The sequence below is a fragment of the Colletotrichum acutatum genome, assembly GCF_030867785.1.
Source record: "Colletotrichum acutatum strain CBS 112980 chromosome Unknown BDZ83scaffold_311, whole genome shotgun sequence".
Taxonomy (NCBI): Eukaryota; Fungi; Ascomycota; class Sordariomycetes; order Glomerellales; family Glomerellaceae; genus Colletotrichum; species Colletotrichum acutatum.
This window is the reverse complement of record NW_026849305.1, coordinates 1-15,960: the sequence shown is the minus strand read 5'-3', so window position 1 is coordinate 15,960 and position 15,960 is coordinate 1. Positions and strand designations below refer to the sequence as shown.

Genomic DNA, 15,960 nt, shown 5'->3' with positions numbered 1-15,960 from the left:
CCTTACCTTCTATCCTCCGCGCCCATGGCTCCTGCACCGCTATGGCCGTGAAGTCGCGCAACGCCTCATCATTCATCAGACTTTCGTGCACTGCAGCCTGTTTCCTCACGTTGAGCTGAAGGATCTGGACCTTCCTACTCATGGGAACGCGGATACAGCTTCGGACAGTTCTTGCTGAACGACTCGTGCGGTCCGCCACAGGGCACACATGTCACGATCGTCTCACGGCATTCAGAGTGGTGGTGGCCTACCTTGGCGCATCGTCCACACACCCGGGGGTTTACGCACTGGTACGCCTTGTGCTTCGTGATCTGCTGGCAGTTGTAGCACTGCTGGGGGCGCGGCCGCCGTTCAAACGCCATCGTCGTGCCGGACTCTCCTCCAACGTGGAAGAAGCCCTCGGAGATCAGTCTACGCGCATCACCGGCCTTGGTCACGAACACGACCATGGACCCATACGCCTTGGGTATCTCTTTCTTGCTAAGCCAAGAAATCTTGGCAACCGTGGTCTCGTTTTCTCGGCTAAGTGCCTCCGCCGCTTCAGCCCTGACATTGCCCTTCTCATCCAGTACCTCAATTCGCTTCACGTTGTCGATCTTCACGGGATAGAGTTCGTCTCGTAGCACGCGTGCTCCACGGCCGAAGCTCTTCTCCGCGATCTGCTTGACATACCTATGCTCCGCATCGTCGCGACAAATGATCCGGATCCTATCCGCGTTCCTTGGGTCTACCGTGACGGCCAGACACCGCCAGCTACCCTGTCCGTCCAACGCGCGCATCTCCTTTTCCACCGCAGCCCGGATCCGGCCTGGGTTGAGCTTGTCGCTGCCTTCTTCAACTCTTGATGTATCGATCGTACAGAAGGGGTCGCTGCGGCTCGGCAGCGTCGCGTTGCCCGCCGTGGCTACCCGCGAGTCGCGACCTTGCCCACCTAAGCCGCTTCGCGCGACGTCCGCGTAGGACACACTTGGGCTGTTCCGCGTCGCAGCAACTGTTGCGAGTGCTTCGAGGTTTTCGTTCGTCTTGGCGCTTTCGTCCTCCACGCGTTCTTTCATCGCTTGCAGCTCTCCTTTGACGGCCTGTAGCTCGCTCTTGACTGTTTGCAGCTCCGAAGTGACCACGCGAAGCTCTGCCTCAACGTTTTTATTCCGTGCTTCCGACTTCTTCCACGCATCGAACATGATCTTGACCGCTGTGTGTAGCTCTTTGACCTGCTTGCCCATCGTCAGGAGCAGCCCTTTGTCGTCATCCTCTATGGGTTTCGCGCGTTCCTTGGCCAGGGTTGTGGCTCGCTTGGTCGTCGTCCGCCGGCCACCACCAGCAACCTCCGTCGCTCCGTCGGTCGCATTGTCGATTATCTCTTGATGAGTCTGGTTCAGTTGGGCTTTCGCGGATGGCTTTCGCACCCTTCGTGATGGCAGGTCCTCGTCGCTCGCTGCCACCGCCTCCCTCGCAACGGTGATGGACGTCGAATCTGGCTCGAGATCCATCGCGTCGGGACGTGCGCAGAGACGCCACGCGGTAGATCGTGCTAGTGCCACGTAGCGCGTTTCGGAGCTTCTCGACAGCGCTCAACCCAACAACGTCGAATGATTCTTCACACAATCAAATATCGAAAATTCCCCAATCCTCTGATCAATACTACAGTAGAAGTCGAATTTGGTTTCCGTCTTTCTTTGTCGTTAAAAATGCATGTAGTCCATGGCTATAGCCATCTAGTAGCTTGCGAGTCATATCTAGCTTCGCGACACAGACCAATGTTAATCAAGTTATGGGGAAGCGGCTGCCCCGTGAATGAAGTTGATGATAAGGCGATGCGAATAGTTGAGAGGACTCAATTCACACACCGGGAAGTGAGAGGGCCCAGACCTTAGGTGCTGTCGATCTGATGAGCTCGCTATGGGGTACGTAATGAACGTTCATCTTGGCGGTCACTGGCTCTTTGTAGCATGCGCGGCTAGCTGGGCAGAATGTTGAACCGTGTCTTGTCTTGAACTGAAAAAGATGAGTAGGATGCTGAAGCAAACTAGGCCAACCCCTCTTGGTAGGACTCGTTGTAGCCAGGAGGTGCCAGTCAACGTCTCGCAACGTCTGATCAGGCGGCTAAACGAGCTCGGAGCCTTCCCCGCAGCCATGGCTTTGCGACGGTAGTAAGCTGCCTATTGCGAGAAACGTTGTTCTTTTTTTTTTTTTTTTTTTTTTTTTTTTTTTGAAAATTTTGACATCTGACGTCCATACTAACCACTGACCGTGTCCTCGGAATCGGTCCGCAAGCAGACACCCCGAGCAAGTGCTGACGTTGTTAGCCCACCATCGCTTCTGGACTAGCCCTGGCTCCCGCGTCTCGCTACTTGAACTGGCGATCGTGGCTGCTGCGGCTTTGACTGTGTTTCTTTGTGAATGTCAGAGCTGATGGCCTTCCGGGAACCCGGATATCTGGGTCTACTGCCGTTTGCAGCAGGTTTCCAATCCCACGACGCTTTGTAAGTTAGTCATCGGTTCATCCTCCTTGGCTTGGAGATTTTGTTCCGCCTGAAGGAAACGGCGCCAGGCCGAAGAAACTAAGTTTCCTTTCACCCAACCATATAATCGGATGATGGCGAATGGGCTCACCCTCATACACGCAGTTCTGCGACCTATCGCCTGTGGCTGCCAATGTCCGTGAGACAATGCGCTTGATCCCGTCCTCTTTCTAGAACAAGGTTTCGAGTTTTACTCTTTTCTCTCACGACCTGCTGTACCTACTTTCCCCCCTCATTTTCCCCAATATCCTTTACCCAATTCTCGTCGTCCCACATTATTGTACCCGAACTGGCAGAATACGACCGTATGTGGGAATGCCATGTTTGTTCTTTGCCTCAATGATCGAATGACACCACGACAGCGCGTATGATGTACTTGCTGTACAAAACGATAACCCGAGCGACGATACCACCGTTTCCCATACTCCCGCGCGACGTCGACCCCTCTGACGATGTCGTCGATAACCACGACATTAGCGCTATAATCGTAGCAACAGTGATTCCGACAACCATCATATCTACGTTATTCGCGTTTGCGCGGCTGTACGTCAAGGGATGGATCCAGCACCGGATTCAATATGACGACGGGATTCTCCTTGCAGCGGTGGTGGCGGGATGGACGGCGACTGGGACGACGCTAAAGGCTGTCGCGCTCGGCAACGGGAAACACGTTAATATGCTCACCGATGAGCAGAAAGAAGAGACACTGAGATGGACGATATTTTCATTTGGCTTTGGTATCATTGCGCTGGCTTTGCCGAAGCTCGCCGTAGTGGCGCTGATGAACCGACTACTCAACCCGAGACGACTCCACCGACTTTTCCTTTGGACACTGGGGTTATTATGCTGCGTAGGATTGCTCGGAAACGTGATCGGGCTGTTTGCGGAGTGTCCGCAAGAAGCTGTGGTGAATATAACGTACACGAAAACCGCCTGTCTAGGCCCAGAGAGAGCGGTTGCATACTCAATATCAACAAGTGGTGGGTTTAGTTGTATCGAGCTAGGGGTGGATGTAGAACGGATTGGCTGACCAGCGTGAACACATCTAGGCATATCCGCTGCTACGAATGCTTACCTCGCCATCTACGTGGCATTATCCGTTCGAAGGCTAAAGATCGCCCGAAGAAAAAGACTAGCTATCACGATTTCTCTTGTTTTGGGTCTACTGTCAGTCAAGCCCGGGGACGATATACCTCTCTAGCACGACCTCGAGACTCTTATAATAGTTTTTGAGACAATGGAGATATCGGGAACTAACTTACATGTCTACTAGTGCGTTATTTACCGCTTTATTCAAATGCACAAGACTCAAGTCCCTGGGAAGCCCCGACTTCACTTGTGAGTGAAAGAATACTTCTGATCGACGTGCGTGAGGACTGATTATTGGATATAGACGACTCAGCGGACCTTGTAATTTGGACAAGGTAGGACATCGACGATGATACCCAGGAGATAACTTGAGGAACGAGATGAAGGCTCAAGGATTTCTTGAGGTTAATACTCAGGCGAACGAACCATAACTGACGTTGAACGCAGTCTTGAGGCAGACGTAGTTATTATTGCTGCCTGTATTCCAGCCCTACAGCCGTTGGTAGATCATCTCTTCCCTGGGCACTTCTCAACACCAATACCATCTCCAACTATCCCGGCCTCACCGACCTCTACCGCCTCAAGAAGGAAGCTATGGCCTGGTCCTACTTGCGGTGACCTCGAGGCCGCAAGAGACTTTAGCCTCTCTCCACAAGGCCTTGAAATGATCATGGTCGAGAAGGAATTCGAAATTGCGTACAGCAGAACTACGATCAAGAGATCTTGCACGTCCGACACATGGGTTTCGGAGTTGCCGGATGAGGAGAAATTTAGGATAGTGAAGGATCACGGACCTGATGGGTCAATCACAACGACCGTGGTGGTGAGATCTGCAACTCGTCCGCCGGATCATCCGGCTTTTCCGCCGCAATGACGGCGGGGTCGATGCCAGATAATTGAAAGACTAATACCCTTATACATACTTAATGGTCGGAGTAGTGATTAGCCCACATTCATGTTAGAGTTGTGGCAATGAAACAAGTCGGGGTCTAACCTTCAGACGACGATCCCGTTTAACGTTCTCTACCTCTTTTACAAAGTTCATTCGCAACTAAAGGGCCCCCTATAGCATGAAGTATCCAATGACCGAGACTTGAAAAGCCCACGTGTAGTCACTTTCACTGCCTAGAGCTGCGCCGCCTTACTCTGCATAACACGCTTCTTCGATACCTACACGTCAGTGTAGAGAATGAAGCCGGGAATTTCCTCCCCGCAAACCATGTACGTCCAAGCTGCGCTAGGCAAGTAGTCGAAAAATGTCGCCAGGCGCGCCCCGTCCTCAGGTGCGAAAAGCGTCTTGTTCCGCTCGTGCTCTTCCGCAACTTTGGACGGCAGCGACCAAGCCAGGAAGTGGTCCCGTTCTTTCCCCGGCGGAAAGGCCCTGTCCAAAGTGTAAGTGACAGGATGAAAATCCGAAACCGAGGTTATTGTGATTTACTCACAGAGAATTACCGAGTGCTCCGTGACACAGACAAGGCTCTTTACGCAAAAGGCCTTCCTTCCAGATGAACTCTCTGCCAAGTTGAAGAGATTTGCCAGTCTTTTCCTTCAAGTCTGGGAAGAACTTCTCAAGGTGCACGAGTGAGAGAACAAATCCAGGTGCTCCATGGCAGAACTGAGTAAGGCCCTCGTAGATGGTGTTACCTGGGTCGTCTTTCGTCTCCCAGTTACCATTTTCTCTTTGTACTTCAAGCATCCGCTCAAGTGAACCCCGGATCATCGGGTTCTCCGCCAACTTCGGGTCCGTTAGTATGAGTTGGGTCAAGATGCCAATGTCACCGTGGACGGCACCGATATAGCGCTTCCCGCGCCACGTCCATAAGGGCCCTGCGCCAAGTGTCTTTTCGACGATTCGAGCTTTAGCGGTATCAAATTGACTTGCCGTTTCCGAACTCTGAGGTATGCCATTGTCAACTTCACATTGAACGTGAGTAGAACATCGCAACTAGAACACGTACCGCGGACTCGACGGCGCGGATCATGTACAAGATACCAGCATAGCCGAAAAGTAGCTCATATGGGTGGTTGTCTTCGTCAGCAAGCCTTTCCAGCACTTCTTGAAACCTTGGCCCCTTTGATTCGTCCAGAATGGTCTGTACCGCCCAAAAGGCAGCGCTTTCGCATGCGAGGCCACAAGGCGCTGAATCTCCCGCTTCACGCTCGGCCGCGATATATGCGGCTGCCCAATGTTGGAGTGACTGACCCTGAACCCTGATTTCGGGGTGAGACTCATGGACTCTAAGCAGTAGATATGCCAAAGATGTCGGACCGCGGAAAAAGCCTCGACATTGTTCTTTCGTGTATGCTTTCAGAGGGGGATGAGCATGAATGATCTGTGTCAACAACTCTTTGACACGATCCTCTTGGTTCTCTCCATGGCTGAACGGAGCATAACCCTCCAAAGAAGTTGGGGTTGGAATGAAGCGCGGCGTATCTAAAGACATGTCGATTGTGGATGCCTAAAGTAACTAAGTATGCTTGTGTGTAGACTTCTGCCAAAGTGCTTCCTTAATGGTTGTGCGCCGTTCAACTCTTTGTTGTGTTTGAAGAACTGTCCTCAGCATGCATCGCAGTCCTCAATGGTAGTAGTGGCTCACTCTTCCAAGAAAATAAGTAACTTATCAGTTAGGCAGCAACGCGGGGATTCAGGAATGACGTCAAGCTCATGCATGAGTTTGTCAGCATTGCAGATAAGAGTGAACGTTGTCTAGAAACTCGTATCAAGCCTCGAATAAGTTGTTAGTTATTGACAGACATAAATTAAGATTCAGTCTCATCGACTAAATGCGAGGACCAAACCCAGCAATAACTTCCAAGTTCCACATCTGCGTAGCAATTTGAGAATACTTGACTAAACTAGGATATTTGGGGTTTGGACCAAGCAACGGGCCATAATTTTTGAAATCTCCTTAAGGGAAACCTGGAGATGTCATCGTCCTGCGGTGTCGCTTGATGTTCAGTGTAGTCAGCAGACGTCAATCATCAATCAAGCTTGCCTACCTACTTACCTGGGCACGTCTTGAGTTGTGGTGGTATCCACGGTCAAGACAATTTATATGCACTCTCTCCCCACGTCCTGTATGGCATCATTACTCTTTGAGTTGAGTGTTTTCATACCGACTCACCTATTCAAGGCAATGAAACATGTTTATTGTTGGTTTTCCAGATATACATGTGGTACCCGGCTTGCTAGAGCCTCAGGGTAACAACAGCGTGGGGAACCTTCTCTGCCGGCAACCCCCTGAAGCTTCAATTAGGAATTGAATCAGAAGCCTCCAACAGCACCTCAAGTTTAGGGGCCATGACGGTCTGTCATGACGGTCTCAATCAATGATACATCCTCCCCACGACTCATATAGCCACAGCGTTGAAAACTTTGGTATGATTTTGGCTTTTTCAAATTTCGAAAAGTACGGTTTTTCATTCCCGTAGCACTTTATCATTGCATCGGCACACTAGTCTTCCTGAGAGGCTTAGTCAGGAACGGCCATGAGTTCCTTTGGAAAGATCCAAGACTCTCATGATGCCGATGGTCCGCCCTTAAGTCTTGGCGTAGAACATTCATTGCCCTGTTTCACGCCCCTTTCTCTTTAGAGTGCGTCCGTTCTCATACAACTTCCGGCCCCTTTTGTTCTCCTTCTTTCCCGGGCTCTGTCAGGAAATCCCACCAATTGTCCATGCCATTTTCTGATTCTGCGGTTCCACCAAGGGGTGTAGTGGGTTGCCGGTGGGTGTCTCCAAGTGCCGCATGTTAATCAACTCAAGGGCATGATTGGCGACCACAGGCCTGCCATTTGTGGAGAATTGGCGGAAAATGGGGGCTGCCACGCGGGCAATTGATTAAACAACGGCAGAATTCTGCTTGTCGTCGATCCATCTGACACTTTAATCTTGATGTCTAAAACATGCGACCAATTTTGAAAGGGAGTCTTAAAGACTCTTAAAGGTCTACACTCGGAAGTTCGGCTTCAATCTCTGAGCAGTTTTGCGCACTTTAGTACCAATACAACTCCACGAACGGCATCATTCATCCGGCTTTCTCTCCACAATGTTGTTCACGCACGCCATTCTTGCAACTCTGGCTACCAGCGTCCTTGGACATGGTGTCGTTCAGACCCCAGAGCCCAGAACGGTATATCCCGAGACCATGTGGTCGCGCACCGAAAGTTGGAGCTAATGAAATGGTTGTAGACTGGCGCCAAGCAGGAAGAGCTCTGCGGAGCTGCAGTAACCAAGAAACTGGACAGCGATATCGCCGGACCTATCGAAAACTCCCTTGCAGTAGCGGATGCCGACTACAAGTGCAACCTATTCCAATGCCGTGGCTACCAGTATGAAGATAACGAGGACAACGTTCGCGTCGTCAAGGCCGGCGAAGTCATCCCTTTCCACATTGACCTTGTTGCTGGACACAGACCAGGACACGCGGTAAGCTAAACCCTGCACATCGATGAGAGAAATGCATGTACTGACATTGGTGACAGAACGTCTCCGTAATTGATCTTGCAAACAACACCATCATCGGCGAGCCGCTCATTTCGTGGTCTGACTGGCCCACCACCGACCCCGACCCGTTGGCCGATAGTAAGTGGATACAAAAATCAGCCAAGTTGCGTGTGCTTCCTACTGACAGACATACAGCTGATTGGAACATCACCATCCCCGACACCCTTGCCTCCGCTTGCGACGTTGGTGGCAAGTGCGCGATCCAGTGGTTCTGGTATGCCGAGACCAACAAGCAGACTTACGAGAGCTGCATCGACTTCTACATTGGCGCATAGACCTAAGGTGTTGTACAAGACACGTCCGACAGCGCAAAGCATATTGACGACTTCATGTTGTACATATTTTCCCCACATACTGCACATTCATTTACCATAGACAAGTACATACTAGCAAACATATTTTTCTGAATCGTGGATACCTTGCAGCTCTTGGACATATGACTTCAAAGGTGGTGTGTATACCTGTTATTGGTCTGGATAAGGGAATCAAAGGAATTTGTTCTAGACTTCAATTGTTGCTGCGGAAACTGGCATGCTATCATGCACTTATGGCCTAAGAGCATTCCTCAAAGTCTCGGAAGACTTACAATGTCCGGTTCAAAGGCCAGGCTGAATCAATAACTTCGAGTCAATCCCGGCCCGATCAAATTCATCCGGCTTTGGTCTAGCCCATCTCTCGGTGATCCGCCGCTGTCAACGGACTTGTCTTCGTCCCGTGGCTAGCGTTGAGTGGGGTACAGGGGCGCGGAAGACCTCGGTTTAAGCCGGCCCCGCACGAGATGCCGAAAGAGCTGCCCAAGCTCAGGTGTTACCATCAGCAACAACAAGAAACTCGAGAGACTCTCATTGCAAACACTTTTGGTCTTATACTCAATTCTGTCATATCCATTTCTTTCCTGCCATATTTCTCTGGTACCTAAATCGCGTAAAACTGCAGGCCGATACCATGTCTCAGGTTCCATTTGCAGATCCACCATGGCTGAGAGGCTTGCCCTCACCATACTTCAACGATTCACATCGCAGATTCCAAGTCGCCTGCAGAAAGTTCCTCGACGAGAATCTGCATAAGGATGCGATGGATTGGGAAACAGCGGAAGACGTGCCCTCTGATTTATTCGCCAAGTTTGCCAAAGGAAACTTCCTAATCCCGGCATTGCCAGCGCCTTTACCTGTAGAATGGCTGCACAAGTTGGGTGTAACGCATATGCCCGGGGAAGTACCGGTAGAGGAGTGGGATGCGTTGCACACGATGATATACTCAGATGAGGTAAGTCATCTTCCATTTTCGATTATTGTTCATGTAAAGCTGACAGACTGGCTCCCAGATGAGTCGCTCTGGGTTGGCCGGACCTCCGGGATCCTTGACTACTGGCATGGCATTTGGTGTTCCTCCTTTACTGCACTATGCAAACGCCGACGTGCAGAACCGATTTCTCCCTGACCTACTGCTTGGAAGGAAAAGAACCTGCATTGCCATCACTGAACCGGAGTACGTCTGCCGTAGAGCTCTCTGACTAACCTCACCAGAGTCCTAGCTAACCTCAACGACTGAACGATTACAGTGCAGGATCAGATGTCGCCAACATTACTACTACGGCTGAGCTCAAAGGCAACGAGTACACCATCAACGGTGCCAAGAAGTGGATTACCAATGGCGTTATGGCAGACTTCGCAACCATAGCCGTCCGTACCGGTGGTGAAGACTCAGGAGGGAAGGGCATCTCGCTGCTTGTGGTTCCTCTTGCGAATCAACCCGGCGTGAGCAGGAGGCGTCTTAAGGTCGCGGGCCAGATTGTTGCCGGTACCTCCTATCTTGAGTTTGACGATGTCAGGGTGCCGCGAGAGAACCTGATCGGCAAAGAAAACGAGGGCATGAAGTACATCATGCACAATTTCAATCATGAGCGGATGTTTATCTCGGTGGGCGTAACAAGGCAAGCTAGAGTAGCTCTGAGCGCCGCATTTGCGTACTGTATGCAGCGCAGGGCGTTTGATAAGGTCTGTCTATGTCGAAGGATCCCCAAAAATGCCACATACAAGTTCTCTATTAACCAGCACATCTAAAGACTCTCATCGAGCAACCAGTGGTCCGACATCGGCTCGCCAAATGTGGAGCTATTCTCGAGTCGCAGTATGCTTGGGTTGAATCTTTCGCATTCCAACTATCTAAGATGCCAAAGAAGACTGCAGACGAGGAGCTTGGTGGATTGACTGCCTTGTGCAAAGCCAACGCTGGCATTGTTCTCGACGAGTGTGCGAGATGTGCTGTGCTGCTATTCGGCGGCAATGGTTACACGCGTACAGGCAAGGGAGAGATTGCCGAAAGTGAGTATCGCTATTTACTAACATACGAAGTCCTGAATGAAGACGGCTAACTTGATCGCTTTCAGAAATCTACCGCGAGGTTCCTGGTGCGAGAATACCAGGTGGCAGCGAGGATGTCTTGCTGGACTTGGCTATTCGGCAGTTGACGAAGCGGTTCCGTGCCGAGACCGTAAAGGATAAGACAAGGTCCAAGATCTAGATCGTCCAGTAGCCACCAAGAGGGACACATGACGGGATTAGATTTGCGTTAGTTCCGTGGGCGATATCCAAAGATGATGATTCTATCTCGGAACTACAATCGGAATAAGACTAACCTCTGGACGTTCGGCAACCAATGACTAATTCAGATGGATTTTCTTCATTAGTCCATCTTACACGAACGTGTTGAAGATCTCAGCTCGTCTTATCTGCGACTTCGACCAGGTACTGGATGGGGTGTCTCGGCGAGAAAGGAGAACATCGACAGTCCGAGGTTCCGCGAAACCACTAAGCCTTTTCGGGACAAAAAGTGCGAGGTCACCCAAATACAAGATGTCTAGAAGCTGCGATCAGTCCAAGAGCCTGGATCCGTATTGTTTTATTTAGAAAGCAAGCAATAATTCGTGACCTTCTTGCTGTTCATCACTGTTATCATTATCCCGAGATCATTGCACAGTCATACCAAGCATATCAAAATGGTCGCCTCTATAGAAGCCTCCGACTTTGTGCCTGTATCGGACTGGCCTACCCTGGAAGAACTCGTAGCGGGCTTCCAGGAGCACATTATGCCCGCGTCTTCAAAACTTGCCGGACAGACATTCGATCACATGTTTGACATGGGTCTCCGTATCTCACACCAGTTCCACGATTCAGCCACGCTCACGTGGAGAATTCTCGAAGGAGACCAAGCCGGCGTCACGGGTGATGCTGAGTACAGAGCATATGAAGTACGAGCCGGCATCTACTTTGTCGACTTCTACAAACCCGACTACAAGGAGCAAGTTAGCTTGATCCTGGACACTACGACAGGTCAGGCGATCGCCTGCGTCTCCGGCTTCAGCGACCAAACCAACGAGCGCAGAACATGGACCAAGTTTTCAAACGCCACCAAGTACGAGGGCACCAACGTCAAAGCCTACGAACCTACTGACGAGCTCATCGGCAAGCACATTTTGTACCGCTACACCCCTCGCGACGCTTACGAGCACATCTACCTCAACAGAGGCACTCTCACATGGCACTGCCTGAGCGGCACCGAGAAAGGCCTAGCAGACGCAGAGCTTTGCAAGATGCTGAAGCTCAGCGACAGCCTGTACCTGTTGTTTTGGACGGAAACTATCATGCCCGTTGAGTCTGTGGTTGTTGTTGATTTGCGCGAAATGCGCTCCACCGGGCGATTTTTCTGTTGGGATCCCAAGCCTCAGCGTGAGGTCCGGGTGCGGTTTGGGTCGTATGCTACGATTCTAGCAGAGACTGAGTCAGCCAAGGTTCTTGCTAAGCCAGTCTTGCACGGAAGGCTGTGAGATAGAGAGCAATCTTCTCAGGGTATACAGATTTTAGTAGAGTCGAGAGTCAATTCAGTCAAATATGATCAACACATTCTTCAAGCATCAGGCCTGGTCAGCGCTTGTCATCTGGTTCCTTCGTTGCCCTTTGGGTCGTTCTTTCAGTCTGCACCATTTCTCTGAGTCCATGCTTTCCGCCGTATTCAATTGCAATCAGGGTTCTGAGTTCTTTATCGTTCCGAGTTGGATGATTCAGATCATAAGTTGGTTCGATAGCATGGGTGCCTACTTCAGGCCCTAGCCTCGAAGGGCAGCGAGTAACTCTGCCAGTACCGTTGAAGTTCGCATCCCAAACTCCACCGGCAATAGTGACTGCTAGGTCTTCACTATTAGAGAGTCTCAGTCGGCAGACAGCTGAGGCGGCCGGGAGGGGATTGATCTCGATTCTCGTGGCCTACGGGTAGTTGGGAAAGGGGTACGGAATGCGTTGACTTCAGTCTTTCCGAGATAAGACAACTTGAAAGCGACATTGCAGTCCGTCTTGAATTTCACTTTGCTTTAGTATAATGGTAGTACATGTACCTCTAGGTCGGAGGCGGGTCGCACATTCTTGTGTTGTTCTCTTCACAATCCCCGCTGCGATCTCCTTGTTAGCTTGATTGCGGGGATCCCTTGCAGCTCGCACTTTTATTCCATTTGGGGCATAGCGTTGGTCGTCCACCACCATAGACACTATCGTCTACCTGGCACATCAATAGAGTATCAATCAGTGCGAAGATGAGCTAGATTCCGAAAAACTACTTGTAATTCAGTCAGCAACCTATATATCCTCAGAAACATGAACGTTGCTCTGAAGAGAATGATTTACGATTGCTCATGTGACGTTACGAAATCTCTTGAAGCTGTTTCCAACCGCTACTCAACACTACCATGACCTCAAAATCGGCTCCCGAGAAGCAGAGCGTGCCGACAGGCATAGGAGGGGAGTTTCAAACACAGACCGGATATGCTCAAGAGGTTAGGGTAGGTAATTCTTTGTCATTTGCGTACGCCGCACGCAGATGACCATGCTCATCTCACTGCAGCGAAACTTTTCACCGACAGCAATCTTGGCAACATGTGTATCATTGATGGCAACCTGGGAAGCTCTATGCAGGTATGAAATATCCTCAGTCTTGGGCGAGGCATGTCTAATATCCGCTCCGGCAGCACCATGGCAACAGGGCTTATTAGTGGAGGCCCGGCCTCGCTAGTTTATGGGGCAATGATTGCCTTCATTGGATCTTTATGCTCCGCCATGTCTTTGGCAGAGCTGGCGTCTATGTAGGGACACCCGGGTTGCCGCTCAATGAATCTCTTTGACCCTTTATCCAGTCACCCTACAGCAGGAGGCCAGTATCACTTTGTCGCCTATTTAAGCCCTGGGAGGAGAGGGCCGATTAACAGCTGGTTTGCAGGATATATCACGTAAGAATGCGACTTCGAAACAAAGCGTCTTGTACACGAGCTTACTCGAACTGCTGTGCAGTACTTTAGGATGGGTCGCGTTAGCCGGCAGCGCACCGTTCCTCGCCGGGACCCAAATCCAGGGCCTTCTGATACTCAACTACCCCGACTCGTATACTTCCGAGAGATGGCATGGGACTCTGCTCTACTGGGCTATCTTGTTGGGATCTGCGCTAGTATGCATTTTCTGCAGTAGCATTCTCCCGCTGCTGGAGAAGATTACCATGACTTTGCACATCGCCTTCTACCTGGTCATCCTCATCGTAATGGCTGTCGTATCACCGACAAAGCACTCGGCTTCCTTTGTCTTCGCGACATTCGAGAACAACTCGGGTTGGTCAAATGATGGTATAGCGTGGTGTATAGGCCTCTTGAGCTGCTGCTACGTTGTGGCGGGATACGATGGGGCTACCCATCTTAGCGAAGAGATGGAGAACGCGCAGGTCGGCGTGCCTCGAGCAATGGTTGGCTGTGTGATCATTAACGGTGCTCTCGGCTTCACATTCTTGATCACGCTGTTGTTCTGCATGGGCGACATTGAATCGGCACTTAACTCGACAACTGGGTTTCCCATCATTCAGATCTTTTACAATATCACTGGATCTCTGGCGGCAGCCAATGCACTTACGGCTGCGGTGACGATCATGGCCATCATATCGACTATCCCACTAATAACTTCTGCTGCGCGTGTAATGTGGGCTTTTGCAAGAGATCAAGGTAAGTGCATGTTGATACTACGACGCTATGAGAGCTAATCTCAGCATCTTAGGGCTTCCATTCTCCCGAGTCGTTTCCAAGGTCGAGCGGAAACGCGGGATTCCCACTACCGCCATTGTCGTCACAACCTGTCTACTCGTTCTCCTTGGACTCATCAACATCGGCTCCACAACGGCCTTCAATGCCATCCTCTCTCTCGCAGTAGTAAGCCTTCAAGCTTCATATCTGTTCCCAATCATCCTCGTGCTATGGTGCAGAATCTGCTGTCCGGAGACCCTAGTATGGGGGCCTTGGCGCCTCGGACGTGCCGGAGTGGCAGTCAATGTAGCTGCCGTGTGCTATTTAGTTTTCACATGCGGGTTCCTCATTCTTCCTCCTTTTCAACCCGTTAACGCCCTCAACATGAACTACGCGCCAGTTGTTCTCGGTGCAGCTTTGCTATTCGGTGCTTTTTATTGGCTGTTACGGGCGAGGAAGAGGTATGTTGGGCCTCTGACGGAGCTGCATGTCGTGAATGGCTGTGACACTGTTTGAGTCCGGCATTTGGTTTCTTGGTAACAGAAAGCCAGAGTTTATTTCTTAAATCGACTTTCACCATTGTGTTTAAATGAGCCAATTTCCTTGATTTGAAGAGATATGTCCATCCTCATGTCTTGACCGAACGTGACTGGTTTACTCTTATGAAGTTTGCACGTGTTGAACAATGGATCTTCTTGAGTTTGCTAGTCATTGCCAAAGGTCAAGGAAGAAGCAAGGCAATCCACAAAAGTCAAAGCAACGATTGACCAATTGGATCATCTTTGACAACCTGTCTAGTAAGCCATCAACTTCTAGCTAAGCCCATCTGTTGCGCGAGCCCGAGTCGAGTCTGGTGTAAGTTGATAAGCCAGATTGACACAGCCAATCGGAAAGCACTCACAATGCGGAATTGAGGGGGTACTTATCAGTCCCAGAGCCCCGCATGCTTGTTCGGCAGTGCAAGCATGCAGCACACAAAGTCCTGGAGCACCAACCTGTTCCCATCGACAACGTCGATATCGTCAGTCAAGCTGTCGTATCATCACCCGGAATCGCGCGATCATGAGCAGCAGCTCATCTCAACAGTCCCGAAGAATTAAGTCCAGAAGTCAGTGCCAACAATCTCACTCTTCGGCTCTCGGAAGACTAACCTTCACCACGGTCAGGTGGCTGCGTTCGCTGCAAACGCCGAGTAAGCCTTCTCCAACGTTCAGCGAACTTACATCACCTAATGTTGGCAATTTCAAAGAGAATTAAATGCGACGAGGCGGTGCCTAGTTGTCTACGATGTGTAAAGTCAGGTGTCGATTGCCCAGGATATGCTAAAGCATTGAAATGGTCAACAAAACATGAGAGCAGCCCACGCATGTCTTCCAGTGTCGGCGAACCTCATTACAGCTCTCCTGACTGGTTTGAGGAGGAAGTGCGGAACGTTTCGCGGGCGATTTCTCACCTTTTGCCCGAGCATCAAACAACGGTTGAACCACCGAGCAAGTCGGCATCAAGATCCCGAGCGCAAGAATCTATGACTAGCTCTGTGGTCACGGTATCTCAGCTGGAAGTTCCTCTCGTTCAAGCTCCATCTTCGACATCTACATCCGACTACGAAGAACACAATCTTGTTGATGTCCAGTCATCTGCGAGCATTGCAAATTTCATCAGAAGGGGTTCAATTCTAGAAGATGACACTTCATCGCCCATACACATTGCCTCTAAGTGCGCATCAGACTTTCATACCGATAACACACTCTGTGAGAGATATGCTGACAGCACTATACTCCTTTACGAACCTCT

At 50.6% G+C, this 15,960-nt stretch overlaps 7 protein-coding genes across 7 annotated transcripts; 6 read left to right on the top strand and 1 right to left on the bottom strand.

Annotated features, from left to right (window-relative positions):
* Window positions 1-2,892: 2,892 nt before the first annotated feature.
* BDZ83DRAFT_595689 (uncharacterized protein) lies at window positions 2,893-4,485 on the top strand (the record flags this gene model as incomplete). The annotated part of the gene is made up of 5 exons (XM_060506815.1): window positions 2,893-3,502; window positions 3,572-3,689; window positions 3,796-3,860; window positions 3,916-3,946; window positions 4,059-4,485. The coding sequence occupies 5 exons, from the start codon at window positions 2,893-2,895 to the stop codon at window positions 4,483-4,485; spliced, it is 1,251 nt and encodes a 416-aa protein (XP_060357130.1).
* A 296-nt stretch (window positions 4,486-4,781) lies between these two features.
* On the bottom strand, window positions 4,782-7,381 carry BDZ83DRAFT_725211 (abscisic acid ABA receptor; the record flags this gene model as incomplete). Its single annotated transcript, XM_060512727.1, has 4 exons — window positions 4,782-4,992; window positions 5,054-5,505; window positions 5,570-6,045; window positions 7,372-7,381. 4 exons carry the CDS (start codon window positions 7,379-7,381, stop codon window positions 4,782-4,784), a joined length of 1,149 nt encoding a protein of 382 aa, XP_060357129.1.
* Window positions 7,382-7,504: 123 nt separating this feature from the next.
* On the top strand, window positions 7,505-8,508 carry BDZ83DRAFT_257216 (uncharacterized protein). The gene is made up of 3 exons (XM_060501972.1): window positions 7,505-7,743; window positions 7,803-8,039; window positions 8,096-8,508. The coding sequence occupies exons 1-3, from the start codon at window positions 7,660-7,662 to the stop codon at window positions 8,390-8,392; spliced, it is 618 nt and encodes a 205-aa protein (XP_060357128.1). The 5' UTR covers window positions 7,505-7,659; the 3' UTR covers window positions 8,393-8,508.
* Window positions 8,509-9,062: 554 nt separating this feature from the next.
* BDZ83DRAFT_759033 (long-chain specific acyl-CoA dehydrogenase) lies at window positions 9,063-10,640 on the top strand (the record flags this gene model as incomplete). The annotated part of the gene is made up of 5 exons (XM_060515126.1): window positions 9,063-9,383; window positions 9,442-9,605; window positions 9,679-10,114; window positions 10,183-10,441; window positions 10,507-10,640. The coding sequence occupies 5 exons, from the start codon at window positions 9,063-9,065 to the stop codon at window positions 10,638-10,640; spliced, it is 1,314 nt and encodes a 437-aa protein (XP_060357127.1).
* Window positions 10,641-11,033: 393 nt separating this feature from the next.
* On the top strand, window positions 11,034-12,135 carry BDZ83DRAFT_645314 (molybdenum cofactor biosynthesis protein F). The gene has a single exon (XM_060509837.1). The coding sequence runs from the start codon at window positions 11,116-11,118 to the stop codon at window positions 11,941-11,943; it is 828 nt and encodes a 275-aa protein (XP_060357126.1). The 5' UTR covers window positions 11,034-11,115; the 3' UTR covers window positions 11,944-12,135.
* A 720-nt stretch (window positions 12,136-12,855) lies between these two features.
* BDZ83DRAFT_595690 (amino acid/polyamine transporter I) lies at window positions 12,856-14,682 on the top strand (the record flags this gene model as incomplete). Its single annotated transcript, XM_060506816.1, has 6 exons — window positions 12,856-12,948; window positions 13,011-13,081; window positions 13,135-13,248; window positions 13,300-13,392; window positions 13,454-14,152; window positions 14,193-14,682. The coding sequence occupies 6 exons, from the start codon at window positions 12,856-12,858 to the stop codon at window positions 14,680-14,682; spliced, it is 1,560 nt and encodes a 519-aa protein (XP_060357125.1).
* Window positions 14,683-15,143: 461 nt separating this feature from the next.
* On the top strand, window positions 15,144-15,595 carry BDZ83DRAFT_686667 (uncharacterized protein; the record flags this gene model as incomplete). Its single annotated transcript, XM_060511268.1, has 3 exons — window positions 15,144-15,274; window positions 15,333-15,358; window positions 15,416-15,595. Coding segments are annotated over exons 1-3 (252 nt in total), but the record flags the coding sequence as incomplete, so codon positions are not given.
* Between the last annotated feature and the right edge of the window lie 365 nt (window positions 15,596-15,960).